We start from the raw sequence: 17,798 nt of genomic DNA, 5'->3' as shown, positions 1-17,798 counted from the left end.
ATGCTTCCCCTGAGAGTATGCTCAGTGGTGGGGAGCCGCCCATGACTCCTCCCATACAACTTCTCACATTCACCCGAACCCCTGCCCCACTCCTTCCTTCACTGAGGGGGTCTTGATTGGCCACCCCCCACTCCGACCCTTCCCCTCTACAGACTTACCTGTCAGGTGCTGCTCTACACACCAGTGGCTGCGTTCCTGTAGGGTTTACCATATTTCCAGTTTAAAAAAAGAAGACACCTGTGGGGAAGGTGCCTGTTATTATGTGCCTGTGCCCTGCTCTTCCTCGCTCCCAAACCACAGCCCCCCAGCCCTGCTGCTGTCCCTCACTCCTGATGCACAGTACCCTGCATCCTTCCAGGGCATGTGGGGACCCTCCACTATGCTCCAGACCCCACACACACATACCTATAGCCCCCTCCACCGTCACAAATTCCTTCACACACAGCCCCCACACCCGCACCCCAACCATACAAGGTACCTGCATATTTTTGCATAATTTTGAGGTTTTCTGCCCATAATTTTGAATTTTTAGCTGTGCAATTAAAATCATGATTAGTTGTGACCTAAGTTTTTTAATTGCACAAGTAATTGTGATCATATTTTTTAGTAGTTTATCAGCCCTAATGTCAGAGAGAGAGAGAGAGAGAGAGAGAGAGAGAGAGAGAGATATAAGATTGGTATCAGTTGAACACAATGTTTTATTAAAATATTTACAATTTTAAAGCAATTTGGAAACCTACCAGTGCTTTAATCATTATAATTTTAAAAAATTCTAAATACTTGTATATTTTGGCATTTGACTTTGGATTTTTTTTACGTTAGAAAATCAGAGCTCCCCCTGCCCCTTTGCTCACCAGGATGCAGGCCTCTCCTCCCCCTGCTTCCTTGTGTCACTGAGCAGCCTGGATGTGCTGGTGCCCCTCACTCCCAACTCACAGCCTCCCACCCCACCTGGTGCCCCTTACTTGCTACCTGCAGCCCCCAGCCCTTGCCCCCCCCCCCAAGCTGCCAAGGCTATGGAACCAGGGACCAGGACCTGCAGCACCTGAGCCCTATCTGTTGCCCGTGGGAGGTGGCAGCTGCTGCAGCCAGAGTGGAGCGTGAAGCCTGGCTCCCCCTCCCCCACGGGCCAGACCCAGCGTAACAGGGCAGACCAGGGTGGAGGGGCTTCGTGCTGCTGCTGGCAGGAGCCCCATGCTACCATGCTAAGGTGCCCCCTGCCCACCTGGCAACAGCAGGGCAGAGGGTGGAGTTGTGCCCCCAACACCCCCAGCTCCTGCTGGGTGGACAGGGGGTGGCTTGCGATGGTGGACTGGGGCTCTAGGTGGTGGCACCAAGCCTCCATGCCCTGCTTCACCCTGCTGCTCCGGGTCCTGCCCGCTGGGCTGTGGAGGCCTCCAGGGGGAATACAGCATGGCAGGGAGCCCACAACCACCCTTCCCCATGCACAAATCTGGGGGTCACATGTCCCCCTTGCTCCCATGGGAATTGTGCTCACCAGCAGGGAGCCAGCTACTCCCCCGCCACCCCCTTCTATGCTCTTCATGCCCCCTTGGGAGTTGCGATTGGTGGCGGGGAACCAGTCCCTGCCCACCCCCCCGGCAAGCCACCCACAGCTCCATGCCACTCCCTGCCTGGGCCGTGCGGTCATGCATTCCTGCCCTGACCCTGGGCCTCATGCACTGCCCCAGCTGGGGAGTACCCTCAGCTCTGCCCAGCTCCCTCTCCCTCCCTCCCTATGGGGGCCTCAGTCCCTCCCCCCCCACACATGCACATGGTGCCACTTGCTTGATAACCCTCAGGAACTATCTGCCTCCAAAGGGAAACCTGCCATTTCCCATGTTTTTCTCCTTTCAAGGAGAAAATCTGCTTTTCTTCTTAAAAGGAGAAAATCTGCATTTTTCCTTGGCAAGCAGAAACCCAGATTCCTGGTGATAACTCAGTTAAAAAGCTGATCCTACTTTGGGGTGGGGCAAAGGAGGGATAGAAGTAAAAGCCACTGAGCTGCCTGCAATCTGTACCAGCTCTAGATCAAGGAAGGCTACATTTCCCTGGCTCAGTACCTGTTGCCATGTCTATTCAATGCCCTCATTCTCTTCATGCATTTACAGGCTGCAACCTAGCAGATGTCCAGGGTGGTGCAAGGATACAAATATTAGCTGTGGCTGACCATTGAGATGTGTGCTCTGGGGTCAGTTCTCCAGGTTTGGACATGTGCTGCCAATGAGTATTTGCCTTTTCCCCCCTCAGTCCTGCTAATGACTGTTGAATACCCTGCAGAGGTGGACAAAACAAAAACTTGCAGGGAAATTTTTAGATTTAGATCATGTTAAGTATCCTTTTACTTCTCCTCTTCTGCATTTAGATTGCTGCAAGTGATGAAAAGCCCCAGCTTCCTCACAATTTTGACTTGGAGCGTGTAATCTTGACACGGTTATTTTATTTTAAAAAAAAAAGTTTTTCAAACCTCTGTTAAAACTTCCACAATGAGAGAGCCTGGTTTCAAACCAAGTAAGTTAATATAATTGGCAGGACCAATGTTAACAATATAGAACATTTGTTAACAGTACAGTATAAATATGTAAAATTGCTTATCATAAGTACTTGACAGACTCCCTTTAATTTAACTAGAGGAGAATAAAGTCATGTGACTTCAGATACATTTTCACAGTATTTCTTAGGAAAAAAATCCATGTTTTATGAACATAGTTATTATGTTAGTGATTAATCTACATTATGTTTCAGGCCATGGATACCAAGAAGCAGTTCTGGTCTCTGTGTTCATGTACACAGAAGGATATTCACCTGTGATCTTGGGCAGCTGTTCTGTTACTTACAGAGAGAATCTGCCTTGCAAGTTGTCACGTTTTCTGGTTAGCCATGTTGACTGTATCACTTCTGTTAGTCACCAGACACTACTTAATACTTTTGGACTAACAGTGGAAGATTTTCAGTCACTGGATCATGATATGACATTGGCTATAGCACATGAAGAGTTACCAAATAATTGGAACATCCTTGGAAACTGTTCAAAAGATGGTAAGTTTGTTTTCATTGAAAAGCTTTGAACTGTTTAAAGTAGAGTATAGTGCATTTCTTAAGATTCAAAATCCCTATGATTGATTTTACTGTTATGATTGGAAAAAGTGTTTTAGAACAGGAAAATCAAGGTTTAATCCATGCCTGTAGTAACACAAAGGATTAATATTTGCAATTCATTCACTAAAAACAATTTCTGTATCTTGCATCTCACTGGAAACTTAGCTCTTATTTATGAGTAGAACTTGTCTAAAACTGATGAAGGATTTGGCTCGTAACCAAAACAAAGTTTTATAATAATGAAGTATCTCTACCTTGACTCCAAATAGATGAGATCTCTTTTTAAAAAAGTAATACAAACAAAAGGAGACAATAAAAATAAATGTTTTTACAAAACAGTCCCGAGAATGTTGCAGTACAGGATTTCTAACTAGTTACTATGCATATAGTTTATCATGGTATTGGCAACATTAATGGTTTAAGACTTTACTAACTCCTTGAAAAAGCATGTTTTAAATATATTTCTTGGACATATTATAGCAGACAGGCTCATTAAGAATGCATTGTGCTACATAATGTACCTGAAAAGCATGGCTGGTGGATTTTAGTGGTTGGCTTCTTGTGTAGAAGACATAGAATGAAACATATGCATGATCCTTTACTTTGAGGGATGTTACTACAACTTTTGTATTAGATTATATTTGCCTAGTTTTAGGTTTTGTTACAAACCCAAAATTCTGGCATTTTTGGTTGAGTTTTGCTTTGGTTGAGTGTTGTTTTGCAATGAATTTTGACATTGTTTAAAATGTTATTGCAGGTGAGCCACATGAAATAAAGCTGGAACAGAGATTCATTCCAAAATCTGGGGACCCAAACCCAAGTTCCACTTCTGTTTTATTTTACTTCTGGGATGGAAACTTTTTCAGATTTTTTCTAATTCTAATATGTCTCTACATCAGTGGTTCTCAATCTTTGTAGGCTCAAGGCACCTCTTGTTAGACTTGAGGTAGCCCTCTAATTTTTGTGAATTAAGTGGCACTCCATTAAAGAGACTAACTTATTTACTACAGGACTTACCTTTTTGCAGAGGAGGTGGGGTTCTCAGTGGAGCATGTGTGTAATATCTGTTGTTAATGATCAGCAGGGATCCTGGTTTTCTCTGATTTTAAAAACACCCCCAATTTTCAGTTTTAAAAAAGTAGCCCAAAATCCATGTTTTTCCATGATTAAAATGAAACACCACTATATATCTCACTCTATATTCATGATGTTTCATTTTAATCATGGAAAAATGTGGATTCTGGGTTATTTTTTTTAAACTGAAATTTGGGGATTTTTTTTTTTTTTTAAATGGAGAAAACCAAGATTCCTGCTGATCAGGCTGAGCTGTGTTGAGTCTTCAGGTACCTGCTTACACTATGTTACTGCAGCTTTGGTTGTTTCTATTATAGCTCTTTTGTTTATTTAGTTGAAGGGAATACTATGACATTTTAGGCCAGTTCTAGACACTCCTGTGGAAATATCCCCTTTCATTAAAATATTATGGGAATATTTATTTTCATTTTGTTATTTATTGTACTTCAGTTTTGTTTCAAAATTATCCTTTTCTTCTCAGTATTCCATATCATCCTCTCCTCCACAAAGAGTTTTAAATGACTTTGGTTTACTTTTGTTGTTGCATCTTTTTCTTTTGTTTTCCACAGTATTTTATCCTGTCAGAACTTAAACACAGTAGAAAAGCAGGAACATGTGCACCAACTCTGTGCAGTATGGGGCAAGAAGTTTGTTTGAATTATTGGATCACTCTGTACCCCATGTTGCATTGCTACTTATCTTGTGTGGGTGTTTTCCTTTTTAAGGTTTTCCACATAACACATGATACTGCCTTAGCCATTTGCTAATGGCCAATAACTGGTCAATGTCCCTTGAATATCTGGTGGAAGTCTCACCATGTACAGCAGGGCTGTCTAACTTCTAAGCAGTTTAGGGCTGTACACTGCACAGGATGCACCAGTGTGAGCCCCAGGCTGCAATGTTGCATGAGCACCTCTCCCCCACCGTCCCTATTGCACAGTGCGTGTGGGCTTCAGCCATAGGTTCCTGGCTATGGGCTTCCTCACTGCAATGCATTGCTGGTGTGGGAGCAGGAAGTGGAAGCCAGAAGAGAGAGGGACTGAGTGGGGAGCTTGGGGGCCTCAGTGAACCTTCACGGGCCAGTTGGACAGCTCTGATGTAAAGAATACTCCCCTTCTCCCCCATGCAGGTGAACTGTTTGGAGCGTGCAAAATTCTTATGTAAAAGTGGGTGGTAACTTCCTATTCACTTCTGGATGCATACAAGTTGTTGGAGATTATCTGTATCCGTGAGATCACATCTCACCTTAAACTTGCATTGTGGCAGTTAAAATTGGTTGTAATTTTTCTGTTTCTGACTAAAACTCTCCGGGACTGATGGTTCCTTGCTTGAAGAGAAGGGTTCTTATAATTTGGCACACAATGTACTGGTGCTTGACTATTTATTTATTTATTTATTTACTTTTATTTATTTATTTGATGAGCTGGGTAAGGTGTTTTTTTCCAGGAAGGTGCAGCTTTCTTGTTTAATGCTAAGTGGAATTATATGAATGCCTTGAGGAGAGATTATGTTCATTCGGTCAGAAAAATGACTGGTAATTATTCCTGTTGATTTATTATCATCTTGTAGCTTTTCTAAGAGTGTCAATATTATATACGTAACCAAGGTCCTGTCTGTATTAGTACTATTAGTTTATTAATTAATTAATTATATTACATTGGAATACATGCACCAGTGTAGCTACCCTGCTGTAAATAATATTTTATGAGTACACTGCATTGATGACAGGGATCTGGGTTTTCAGTTTCCCATGGGGAAAAAATGTGGATTTATTTTCCCTTTTGACTGAGAAAAACACTTTTTTTTTTTTCTCATTTTAACAGAGAAACATGCAGATTTTCCACTGCTGCAAAGAGCTCTATGCAGGCTGGCAGAGTTCCAGCCTGCAAGGAGCTGGGGGGAGTGGGAGAAGGGTAGTCAGGCAAGGAGGCACCACGTGCATGTGCATGCTCACATGTGCACATGGCCACTAGGCAGCCTGGAAAGCAGCTTCCGCAAGTAAGTCTCATGGGGGGAATTGAGGCCCCCATAGGAAGGGAAGGAGAGATTTGTGCAGGGCTGGGGTTGATGCCCAACCTGAGCAGTGTGTGGGGCTTGGGGCCTGGGGCCAGAATGCATGGCTGCAGGGCGTAGGCAGGAAGTGGGATGGGGCTGTGGGTGTCTCATCCAGGGGGTGGGGACAGGGGCTGGCTCCCCGCTGCTGCGTGCACTCACTTGGTGGGGCATGGGGCGACATGCCCCCCATAACTTGGCAGAGGGCAGGTGTGCGGTGGGCTGCCTGTTGTGGGCTCGGGGCTTCATGCCTTGCTGCCCTCCCCTTGGGGCCTCTGTGGCTTAGCAGGCAGGACACTGTGTAGCAGGGCAGAGCAGGGTGGGGAAGGTCCTTGCTGCTGTAAACCCTGCGCTGCCCTGGCAAAACACCCTCTGCCTGCCTGGCAGCAGTGGGGTGGCAGTGTGGAGTTGTGCCCCTCACTGTTGCTGGCCAGCTTGAGAGTGGGAGGCCTGGACCCATGTTCTGATGAGCAAAGGGGATGGGGAGAGCCCTGATTTTTTTTTCCTGATTAAAAAAACCTCAAAATCAAATACCAAAATTTATAGGTATTTAGAATGTACTTTATTATGGTGATTGAGGCACTGGAAGGCTTCTGAATTGCTTTAAAATTGTAAATGTGTTAATAAAACATTGTGTTCAGTTGATACCTATATATAGTGGCATTTTATTTTAATTGTGGGTTTTGGGTTCTTTAAATCGGAGAAGTTGCAATTTTTTTTTTAGTTGGAGAATTGGCGATTTTTAAATGGAGAAAACCAGGGTTCCTGTTGATAAGTTACTCGTTGCACCTGTAAAATCCCCATTTTGTATTGGTGCAGTGTGTCTACATTAGAGGCGCTGCACTGATAACACAGCTTGGATTTTCCTAATCTGAATGTCCCAGTAATTCTGTGTTCCAGTTGAACAGAAAAAAATACAGTGCTTGTTCCATAACTGACAGAGATGGATGGCACATGTGCTGCATTATTTGTAACTTCAGGAAAGACATGGGACCCCATGCATGCAGTAAAATGCAGTGAAAAACTTTTTTGATAACATTTCATGTGAAAAGTTTCTGGTGACAAGTTGAAGAGTGGCTTGGGAATCATCATCTGTTTCAATGGAAAAAGATGGTCCCTGTGCCTGAAAATATGCAATCTAATTTGTGAGGGAGTATCTTTCCCACAAGATTTGAGTATTGATCATCTAATTTTATAACCACTTCTTTCATATATGTGCAGTTTCCTTCTGTCAACCTTTCCCTGCTTTGTATGTTTTTCTTTCCATTTACTTTCTGTGACCCTTTCATCTAATTTCCATGAATACAACTTTCTTTTGTTTCTTTTTAAATTCTTATGTACCTAATCGGTAACTTCCACCTATCAAAGCTTGAAAACTGTTAATAGGGGTGATTTGCCTGTTTATCAGTTGCTTATCAGTTAGTGTGGCATGTGTTAGGACCACATGCTTATCTGGCTGAATAGTTGTTGATTCTTTTAGTTTTGAAAGCTGTACTGTTCTTATCCATTCCCAGAGTTTCTGTTAAAAGAAACAGCATTTGAATGGCATTGCTTGGGAAAATGATTCTACCATCTGATATTTTTGGACATCATTTGTTTTTATGAGCACTTGGACAAATGGAAATAGTCAGAATAATAATTTATAGGCATTTTGGTATTTGGAACCAGTACTTGTATTCTCTTTGTAAGTTGTAAGATGAACTGAACTGAAGTGAATAAAGGAAGAAACTGGATTGGCTGATGGGTGTTCCAAACAATATAGGAATTTTGTACAGTTACACAGGTCAAAACTTATTAGCCGCATCATTTAAATTTGACAAAAGAAACAGGAAAGCACAAACCTTTCAGGAAGCATGACTGTTGGAATAAGTGGTTGTTCGACAGGTGTATTACCAGCCATCCACACACAGAAGACATTGAGGAATCAGTCTTCTGGCCCACAGGCAACACTTTAATATCACAGCTGAAGGAGATTGAGAGGGGTTGGCCATTGTATGGTTTATTGCACTTTTAGTAGATTCAAACTGTGTTTTCCTTTTTAAATGCCATCCTTATAAAGAAACTTCAATTCTGAAATGAGATCCTTCAGGTAGCTTATCACTAGGGTGCATTAAACCACACAGTGTGTTAGACCTGGCCCAAAATGATGGGGAAGGATTTTTTTTGCATGAAAAACATGAAAAAAATGAAAGATTTCCAGCTCTAGAATTTCTATTTTAAAATACTTCCGGTCAAAACTACTTTTTATTCCCATTGTGGGAAAGTTCTACTGAGTAGAATATAGGACTGTTTAGTAATTAATGCAAAACCCTACATGGCCAGATTTTCCTCTTAGAATGAAGTGATTGGGTGGGAGTAGTCTTGCCTGGGGGAGGAAATTTCTCCAATGACATCTTAACAGAATGGTCTCTTACATTTGCATTGCCGCTCTGTGTATCTGATAATCTCTCCCACTTCATTTAAAAGGTGCGTACTCCCTCTTTCCCAGGGAAAGGGAAGCCTAAGATGCAGGAAAGCAGTTTTTTAAAGAAATCTCTGCGGTGATGGATAGATTGAGGTTGTTGCCATTTCTGCTTGTTCTCAGGACATTATTACAGGCTTGAGTTGAGGTTGTTTGGGTGACTGTAACTGCTGCTAATTAAATAAGAATATTTATTTCTTCCTTTTCTGTTATCTATACTAATTTTCAAGGTGAATAATGTCCTTTACAATTTGGCACTGATTGTAGAAGCAATAAAATATGCTGTTTCTGTATTTTAATGAACATTATTCACCTTGGAAAATTTAATTATAGATTATAGAAAGGGAAGTAGCATATGCTGTTATTTAATTTTCTACAATAAATGCAATTACTTTCCTATTTCATATATACTTCATAATTATTTCTTAGGAATAGAATTATCAATTATCCACCAGTTTATCCAATGAGAGCTAACCCCCATTTCTCAGCCAGTTTTCTGAAACAGTATTATTTTATCAATGGCACTGTGGATGTTGTTTTTCTTTGTTTACTGGTACACTTCTTTTTACTTGCTGGTGCCAGGAGTTCTTCCTGAGGAGTCTCAATTCCTGGCTTTTGCCCATTGTAGTTCTGTTTTAAGTTGAACAACAACAAAAACAAATTGCATTTATTTCTTTCAAGCTTAATTTGCCTTAACATTTGATACCTTCCCCCCCCAAACAAACAAACAAACCAAAAACAAAATAAAGGGGGAATTGGCAATGTGCATGTGTTTTCTCTCAAGGACTTGGGGAAATAATGGGAACAGTAGATGCATAACTTACGTGACGGGCTAGCTGGCAGTGACCTAGCTCAGGGATTTTGAAGAGGTAAAAGATGATTGGAGGACTTGGGATTCCCTTTCCACACCAATCAGGCCCCAGAGACTCACCCCCCACCCCGGTCCCAATTGGCTCCTTGGGTCACCAGGAGGGGCAGCGTGGGCTGACTCAGGGGAGAGACCAGCAAGGGACAGCAAGAAAGGAGCTTCACAGAGCTGGCAAGAGTCGAGCTAGCGGGACAGAAGCAGTGCCCCGGAAGAGCCTGAAAGAGCAGGACCTGCAGGCAGCAGCAGGACCCTCAGCAGCGCAGCGTGCAGCCAGCAGGAGAGGCTCCCCACTGGGCTGCAGGATCCCCTACGAGAGGCTGCAGCCAGCAGGAGAGGCTTCCCCTGCTCCAGGAAGGATCTGAGCAGCGACCTGAGGGGTTCCCAGCTCTGCTTCCAGCTCCTCCAGTCAGAGGCCAAGTAGCTTGATGTGAGGCCGGGGCTCCCGGAAGGTCAAGACCCCCAGCAGGACAGAACAGTGCTACCAGTGGTGGCTGTGTGGCAGCATTCCTGCCTATCATATGGGAGATGTGGGTTCAAGTCCCAGATGAGGTGACTTGGGGTGAGTGAGATAACAAGAAGCAAGTCTTGTTGCAGTGGAAAGGGGCCATTGTGTTGCCTCCCCCTCCAGGTACCAAGGCCCTATATTTCCTTGACATTTTGCATTTTGTGCCTTTTTATATTTCACCAGCCTGTATTGTTTGTTCTGCTGTTTGTGTTTTAGATTTTGTTAACCCTGTTTTTTGTCAGTGATTGTAAGTGTCTAACCTTTGTTGAATCCTGCCCCCTTGGGGCATTGTAGGCCTTGGGGCACTATACCCTCTGATTTATTCCTGTTATGTTCCCAGTATTAAAAGGTATATGGTTAAGTCCCCATTGGTGGTCTGGCTCTGCTCTATAGGGGGAGGAGAGTCCCTACACCTCCCACAGTGCTTGTGTACCTGCTTTGATCCCTTCAATTGGAGAGGGGGTACCTCTTGGGGTACCGCCCGGATTATACTTAGATAGCCTGGAAAAGATTTCTGAGCTCCTACACTCCTCCATTCCAAATTGCACAATTTAAGGGGCATTCAAACATAGTTGTGTAATCAGTGTGAATATCCAGAGTTGCACCAGTTAATGCTAACAGGTTTTTGAAACATTTTTAGATCTCTTGCATCAGCTGTTCTCTAAGGCTAAGTACAGACCTTCAAAAAGCCTGAATTGATTCAATTATTGCAGGTTAGTCTAACCTGTGTAGATTGAACTGATTTGCAAGTCAATACACATTCACTTTTGATTCCGGAAATGCAGCCACATGCCTGCAGTGGCTCAGGTTAGAAGCCTGGGGGAAGGGGGCAGTACTAAACCGAGCCCTCCCTTCTCTTTAGCAGCTGCAAGGCTGGAGGGAAACTGACCTGGAGTGGGGGCATGGCTAGGCTGCTAAATATGATTGGTTTAAACCTCAACCCTGGCCTCCATCGTCTCCAGCTGGGGTGTGCCTGGAGGGAGAGGGGGGAAGCAGCCCTTGCCAGATTCTGTACGCCCCCCACTCATGGTTACTGCTCCAGTGGCAGGAGCATGGAATGTGGCCAGATATGGTAGCCTGAAGGGAAGAGGGGGTTTAACCCTCACTCCCTCCCCTCCAACACGGAACAGGGGAGGGATGACAATGAAGTGGTCTAGTACAGATGCTCTGGTGGTGCTGGGCGCCCTGCAGAGCAGAGGGAACAGGTGTGCCCGGTGGAGGCCTGGCAGAGAGGCAGTCCAGGGTGGGGGTAGCTCTGCCCTGGGGCAGACATTTAGGTCCTGGGGAACAGCAAGCTGCCTGCACAGTCTCAGCATCATGGACACAGCGTTAGGGCCCTAAGATCCTGTCTTATTCATCCCAGCCAAGCATTTGCTTTCTCTGCATTCCAACCCTCCGGCTGAGACTCCGCAGCCCCCAGGGCACCTTATTGTTGGGAGGCAGTGGAGAAACTGGGCTGTTGGCAGTGTCAGCCCATTGCTCTTGTCTGGCCCCACTACAGGCACAGGGTAATGGATCTCCTGTACAGGTGGAGAGTGCTGCATGCCCAGCTCTTTCTGCCTGCTCTTCCCTAGGCAGACAGGTCTGCCTTGGGACTGCACTCTCTGCGAGCCAGGGATAGAAACTGCTACCCAGTGCCTGGACATGTGCTGGCCATGTAGGAGCCAGGCCTCAGCCTCCTCCTGGTGGCCCCTGCAGCCTATCCTCTGGCCACCTGCCATGCCATATACTCCTGCAGTCTGACCCGGTTCCGCCCCGCATGGCTGAGAGCCCCCTGGGGCCCCAGCTTCTGGGCTGTCCCTGCCATCCTGTGCAGAGCAGCTGTGGCCCATGAAGACATGTTCCTGGAACACCGTGCCCCCAGCGCTGCCCTGCTGGGGCCCCCCAGCCCTGCTTGCAGCAGGGAAGTGGTCTGCTTGGCTTTCTCCACAGCCCACCCAGCCCTGGTCCTACAGTGGCACCTGGGGCAGCTCTAGGGGATGGAAGCGGGAGGCACATTCCAGCACAGCTGCAGGGTCTGGGGGTGCTCATTTTGTGTCTTGGCTCTGGCGGGATGGGATGGGTGAATATCCCCCAGCCTGGCACTGCTTTCTCCCAGGCCTTGCCCCAGTTCCTGCCCGCTGTCTTTTCCCAGCACTGGCCTGGCACCAGCCTCAGGGTTTTGGGGGCTCACAGGATCATAGGAGACGGGGGATGGAAAGGACATCAGGGACAGCTGTTGCAGCCCCCACTTCAAGCAGGGCTGCCCCTAGCTGCGGTGTCCTGTGCAAGGTTGTGTGTGCCCGGGCTGCAGAGCCCTGAAAGGACATAGCTCCTAGCCTGTCCAGGCTTGTGCAGTGTGTTGCTGCCCTCCCAGGGAGCAGGATTCTTCTCATGTTGGGCCTCAGCCTCTCTGGCCACAGCCTGACACACTCGTCCTGTGGCTCTTGGCTGGGCGGGGTTTCCCCTTTGGGACTCAGCTGTAGGGCCAAGCAGCCAGAGGTGTATGCCAAGGCCACACAGTAGAATAGGACTCGCCTATGCCCTGGTGCTGTGGGCTTGGCTGGCCCTGGGGCCACAGCTCCCAGAAACTCCTGAGGTCTGCCAGTAGCCATGCTCATCCACCCCTTCCAGTGGCCCAGCCTCCCTTCTGCCCTGCTGCCTGGCCCCAGGTGCCCAGGGCATCTGGGAGCTGCCAGCCACTCCCCAGGTCTCTGTGGTCTTGGTGCTTGCAGCCACCTGCCCTGAGCTGCCTGGGCACATGGTCACTTCCAACCATTGGCTGGAGTGCCTGTCCCATTCCTTTACAGCTTCATTGTCATCCCTCCCCTGTCCTGTGCTGGTGGGAGAGAGGAGGGAGGGGGGATTAAATCTCCCCCTTCCCCGCCTCAGGCTACTGCATCTGGCCATGCTTCCTGCTCCTGCTGCTGGAACAGCAGGCTGGGGCAGGGTGTTGGGGGGACAAGGAGGGGAGGACGCCTGGCAAGGGCTGATGCCCCCTTGCCAGTCAGACCTAGCTGCACTCCAGAGCAATTTCTCCCCTCCACTCCCTTCTCAGCTGGCCAGGGTACTCTAGCTAGGGAGAAGAGGGGTGAGGCCAACCCTGCTCCACTAAAACAGGCAGCCTAGCCCAGCCCAGCCCAGGGCTGAAAAGCTTGTTGGGATGCAGGGGGACTGTGTGTTAACTTAAACCAGGAAGGGGTCTGGGACAGAAGCTCTGTAAATGGGTTTGACCTAAATCAGTTAAGTCTGATGCTACATCCAACGAGGTTTATCTTAGACCAGTTTCGGCCATTTTGAAAGCTGTTTATGGGTCCTAAATTTCTATTCTGTTACAGGTTTAAACTGGTTTCTGATAATTTAAACCAGTTTATGTGTAACTTCTGTCCCTAGCCTAAGTGTTGTGGATGAGGAGTATTTTTGCACTTTCCTCTAAAGCTTCTTCCTCTGCTTCTGGCCCTTCAGAGAGGCAGGATACTGGACTAGGTAGATTGAAGGTCAGATCCAACCTGACAATGTTATAGTCATCTCTATAACTGTTTCTGAACCTGTTAGCACTTTGGGCCAGATTTTGTCCCACCTATTACGTGCATAAGTAGACTTAAGCACCCAAGCGCAATTCTATTTCATCTTGCTTAAAAAGGTGGGTCCTCTTCATCTTTTAGCTTTTTTGTGACTCATTCTTAAAAATAAGATGAGAGTTTACTGCAAAGTGGATGCCTTAGATTTTCAAGGACCTCAACAAAATTACAAGTAGGTAGCTAAAGCAAGCTTAAAGTAGGACGTTTAAAAGGGTGAAATAGAATTTGGCCTTTTGTGCCTGATACATTGGCAGTACCCAATAAAGAACAACTATATTAAGCTTAAACTAATTTGTGCGAATATTTGGCTGATTTAGAAATAGAAGGGGAGTATCTTTCAGATAATGGAAATATAATCCCTTGTTTTATAATCCCATAACTAACTGGGATTGCCCAAGCAAGCAGATGTAACTGAAGCCTAGTTTGAACTGAAGAGTTTTGCTGGTAAAATCACACCAGCTAATCACAAATATAATCATCTTAGTATAGATGTGGCTTAAATTGGCAAGGAAATGTTCTTTTGCAGGAACAGGTATACAGCTCTTGCACACTCTTGTACTGATAGAGTTGCATCTGTAGTGGGGGGTGATTTTGAGGATTAAACGAGGCTTGGGGACTTGTAGAGCTGCCTACAGTGTGCATGGGGCTTCCCAGAATCTCTGCAGTTGTCACCTCAGCAGCCCCAGGGACAGGACTTTGGAGGTGAGTCCGCAAAGGGGCTACTCCTAGTTCTCTTGTGCAGTGCATTCACTGGGGGACTATCCCCTTTGTGCGTGGGACTGTGCTTTTCAGAGCACTTCGCACCACTCTATCCTTTTTATTCAGTGGAAGGGGATAGTGTGTGTGTGTGTGTGTGTGTGTGTGTGTGTGTGTGTGTGTGTGTAGAATCTTATTTCCTATGACTTAGTTTTAAGAATGGGTGAGAAGTAGCATCTTCAAGGAACTGATTCCCTTTTTTACTTGCCAGGGTGCATAAGTTTTCTGTTTGAGAACACTGCAGTAAAAAATCTTAGACAGGCATACCTCATTTTATTGCGCTTCGCTTTATTGCGCTTCATAGATATTGTGTTTTTTACAAATTGAAGGTTTGTGGCAACCCTGCGTCTAGCAAATCTATCGGCGCCATTTTTCCAACAGCATTTGCTCACTTCGTATTTTTTAGCAATAAAGTATTTTTTAATTAAGGTATGTACTTTGTTTTTTTAGACATAATGCTATTGCACACTTAATAGACTACAGTATAGTGTAAACATAACTTTTATATGCACTGGGAAACCAAAAAATTCGTGTGACTTGCTTTATTGCAATATTCGCTTTATTGCGGTGGTCTGGAACCGAACCTGCAATATCTCTGAGGTATGCCTGTACTAATTGCACTGCCTCTCTCAAGTGGTTGGTAAACTTCTTTTTAGGCTGTGGGCTAGAATGAACCAGTTTGGGTCAGAGATGGGCAGGGAGGCAGGTGCTGGGGCCCAGCTGGTACTTCTGCTTTTTCTTGAGGTGGTATGGAGAGATTGCAGCTGGCAGTTCTCCCCGTAGTGGTAACGGAAAGTGACCACTGCTGAAGCCCCACGTCTGCGGCTATAGTTTGCCAACCTCTGGCCTAGCATGTCAGAAAGCTGCATTCAGAAAGAGTGAGGTAGCATTTTTTAGACAAGAACTACTTAAACTAGATTAAAGGATATTATTTATTAGAAATACTATATGCAGAAAACATGCTTTAACCTAGCTTAGTCGTAATGAGGGTAGTAGCTGAAATAAGGAGTAAGTGATTTGTCTCAAACATTACATTCTGGTCATGGGAAGGAAAGTGGGTCAGTATTGCACAAGCAGATTACCTGTCTAGTCTGATAGCACTAAGGCCCTGATCCTGGAAAGGCTTATTCTCATGCCTAGTTTTATGCATTATAATACTCACAGTGACTACTCACAGTATGTAAAGTTTAGCATATGTGTTGCAATGCTGGATAATGGTGTAGGCTAATTTATAAACAACTTACCTAATAGGAAGGCCTGCCAGTGAATTAGTAGTTCATGAGATGATGGAGCCAGGAAAAACTTAAATCTGTCCGCTTCTTGTGACGTCTCTGTCTTCTTGTCAAGTCCACAAGTCTGGCATTTTCAGTCTCCTTCCAGGAAATGAATGAGATTCATAGTCCAGAAAAAACTGAGTCATTTCTGTCAGAGAGAAATATTTGTTTTTATTGTATTGTTTTGGACTAAGGGAGGGCTTCAGGTGCAAGTAAGAACAAAAGGATTTATTTAATGATCGAAACAGACTGGCTGGGATTTTTGTCACTTGAACAAAGTGTTTTGTCTGTAGAATCGAGACAGAGTACAAAACAAGGGACTGATAGTTTGCCTCTTCCACAATACTGTATTGCATCACCTAAGCCTTTATTAACCAAACGACATGGTATGTAATAGCTGGTAGATGCTGAAATCTTTCATTCAAATATTGACAATATTTGTTACTTGTTAATGAAAAATGTCCTTGAAACAAAAACATTTGCAAAAAGTTGGAGGGGGAGTGAGATTTTTCTGATTCTCCTCCTTTTTTTCACTGAGTGCAGTAGAATAAGCGAGTCTCAAGTTTTGATATGTTACAGAGCAGCAAAAGGAAAAAGAAATAGGAAAAACAAATAAAAAAGTAGAAGTAATATAAATAGAAGAAGTGGAGGAAACCTTGGACATCATTCTTCCTACTGAATTCAGGAGCAAAAAGGGTGTAATAGAGGGAAACTAAAACTTAAAATGTGAAATGTTTTGAATTGTTTTTTAAAACCTGTAGCAATTTTGTAAAAGATAATAGTTGTGTTTAAAGCTGAAAATGACATTTTAGTTTTTGTTCATTGGCATTACTGAAATGAAACTTTCACAGAATTTTCCATTCCTGGGAAATCCTGAAATTTTTGGTGTTGGTCCAAATCGGACCTAAATCAAATATAAAAGAAAAAAAATAAAGAAAATTTCCCATTAAATGCAAACATTCCCTTACCAGTCAGCTTTACTCATTCCATGCATAAGGTGAAAAGCTTAAGGAAATTATCACCCACATGCCAGAGGGGGAGGGCTGTGGGACTCCTGATCCAAAAAGTGGAAATCTGTTTAGTGTTGTGCAGGCCCAGGATATTGGCTGTGATTCTCCTGAATGAAGGTTAGGTTAGACTTGAGCAGCATGCTGGAGAATTTATTTAATGTTGAGGATATCCTGAAAGGACTTAATGAGATCCCACAAAGTGTGTGTGTGTGTGTGTGTGTGTGTGTGTGTACACACGCACATGTTCATGTGTGTCATAGGGAGTCGTACTTAAAGTATCTTGGCTTGGGAGAGAATTCCTACATTCTGGAGACAGTTGCATAGGACCTGTGGAGGGTGTGATGATCAGTGGACTTGATGGAAATCTCAGTCTGGGCAAGACTGATCTGCGCTTGACCACTAGGGTTGCTATATGTCTGGGTTTTCCCAGACAAGGCCTCTCTTTTCAGATCCTCTGATCTCGGTCTGGGTGGTTTTTTTTTTAATAATATGATCAGATGTCTGGGATTTTAGTCAGCTCAGCTTCAAAGTTTTCCTGGCACTTCCCATGTTGCCCTAGCAAGGAGCTTGCTTGGGGCTTGCAGCAGGGTGATTGGAGGCAGGGTGCACACACACGTGGTGGGCATGTAGCCAGGCAGGGAGTGGGAGTAACCTGGCAGCTGGATACAGGTAAGTCTTGGGGGGGGGAGGGGAGGGGTCCAGGGCTGCAGCAGGGCAGAGGAGGTGCATGCCCTGGATATATGCCCCTTGCGATGAGGGGTGGGGGGCCCTTCAGGGGCAGCAGGGAGCTGCATGGCTGGCTTGGCGGAATTGGTGCTTGCAGGGGCAGGGCTGGAGGGAGCAGGGGTTGCAGGTCGGGAGTGCGGGGCACAGGTAGGTCTGGGGGGGCTGTGGCTTGGGAGTGAGTGGCACCGGGGGTTGGCAGGGCACTGGCAGTGCCAGGGAGTAGCAGGCTGGGAGTGAGGGGCACCAGCATGGCCCAGGGGAGCAGGGTACTGCAGTTTGGGAGTGAGGGGCACTGGCAGGGCTGGGGTCTGTGGGTCAGGAGTGAGGGGTAACAGCAGGGCTGGGAGGGGGACTGGCTTGGGAAGGACAATAGACAGGGACAGGGAACCACCATGTCACTGCCCCCCCACCCC

The 17,798-nt window shown here is 45.6% G+C and overlaps 1 protein-coding gene across 5 annotated transcripts in view; it reads left to right on the top strand.

The window, feature by feature from the left end:
- Positions 1-17,798, top strand: part of ARHGEF28 (Rho guanine nucleotide exchange factor 28) — a 221,277-nt gene that overhangs the window by 60,018 nt on the left and 143,461 nt on the right. For all 5 annotated transcript variants that reach the window (XM_019532256.1, XM_019532253.1, XM_019532258.1 and 2 more), the window contains one exon: positions 2,746-3,039. In XM_019532256.1, the coding sequence (XP_019387801.1) occupies positions 2,746-3,039 (294 nt within the window). The remainder of the gene's footprint in view (positions 1-2,745; positions 3,040-17,798) is intronic.

The sequence above is a fragment of the Crocodylus porosus genome, unplaced genomic scaffold (genome assembly GCF_001723895.1).
Source record: "Crocodylus porosus isolate Cpor-Errol unplaced genomic scaffold, CroPor_comp1, whole genome shotgun sequence".
In the NCBI taxonomy this organism is placed as follows: domain Eukaryota; kingdom Metazoa; phylum Chordata; order Crocodylia; family Crocodylidae; genus Crocodylus; species Crocodylus porosus.
The sequence above is the reverse complement of the archived record's forward strand: the minus strand, read 5'-3'. Positions and strand labels throughout refer to the sequence as shown.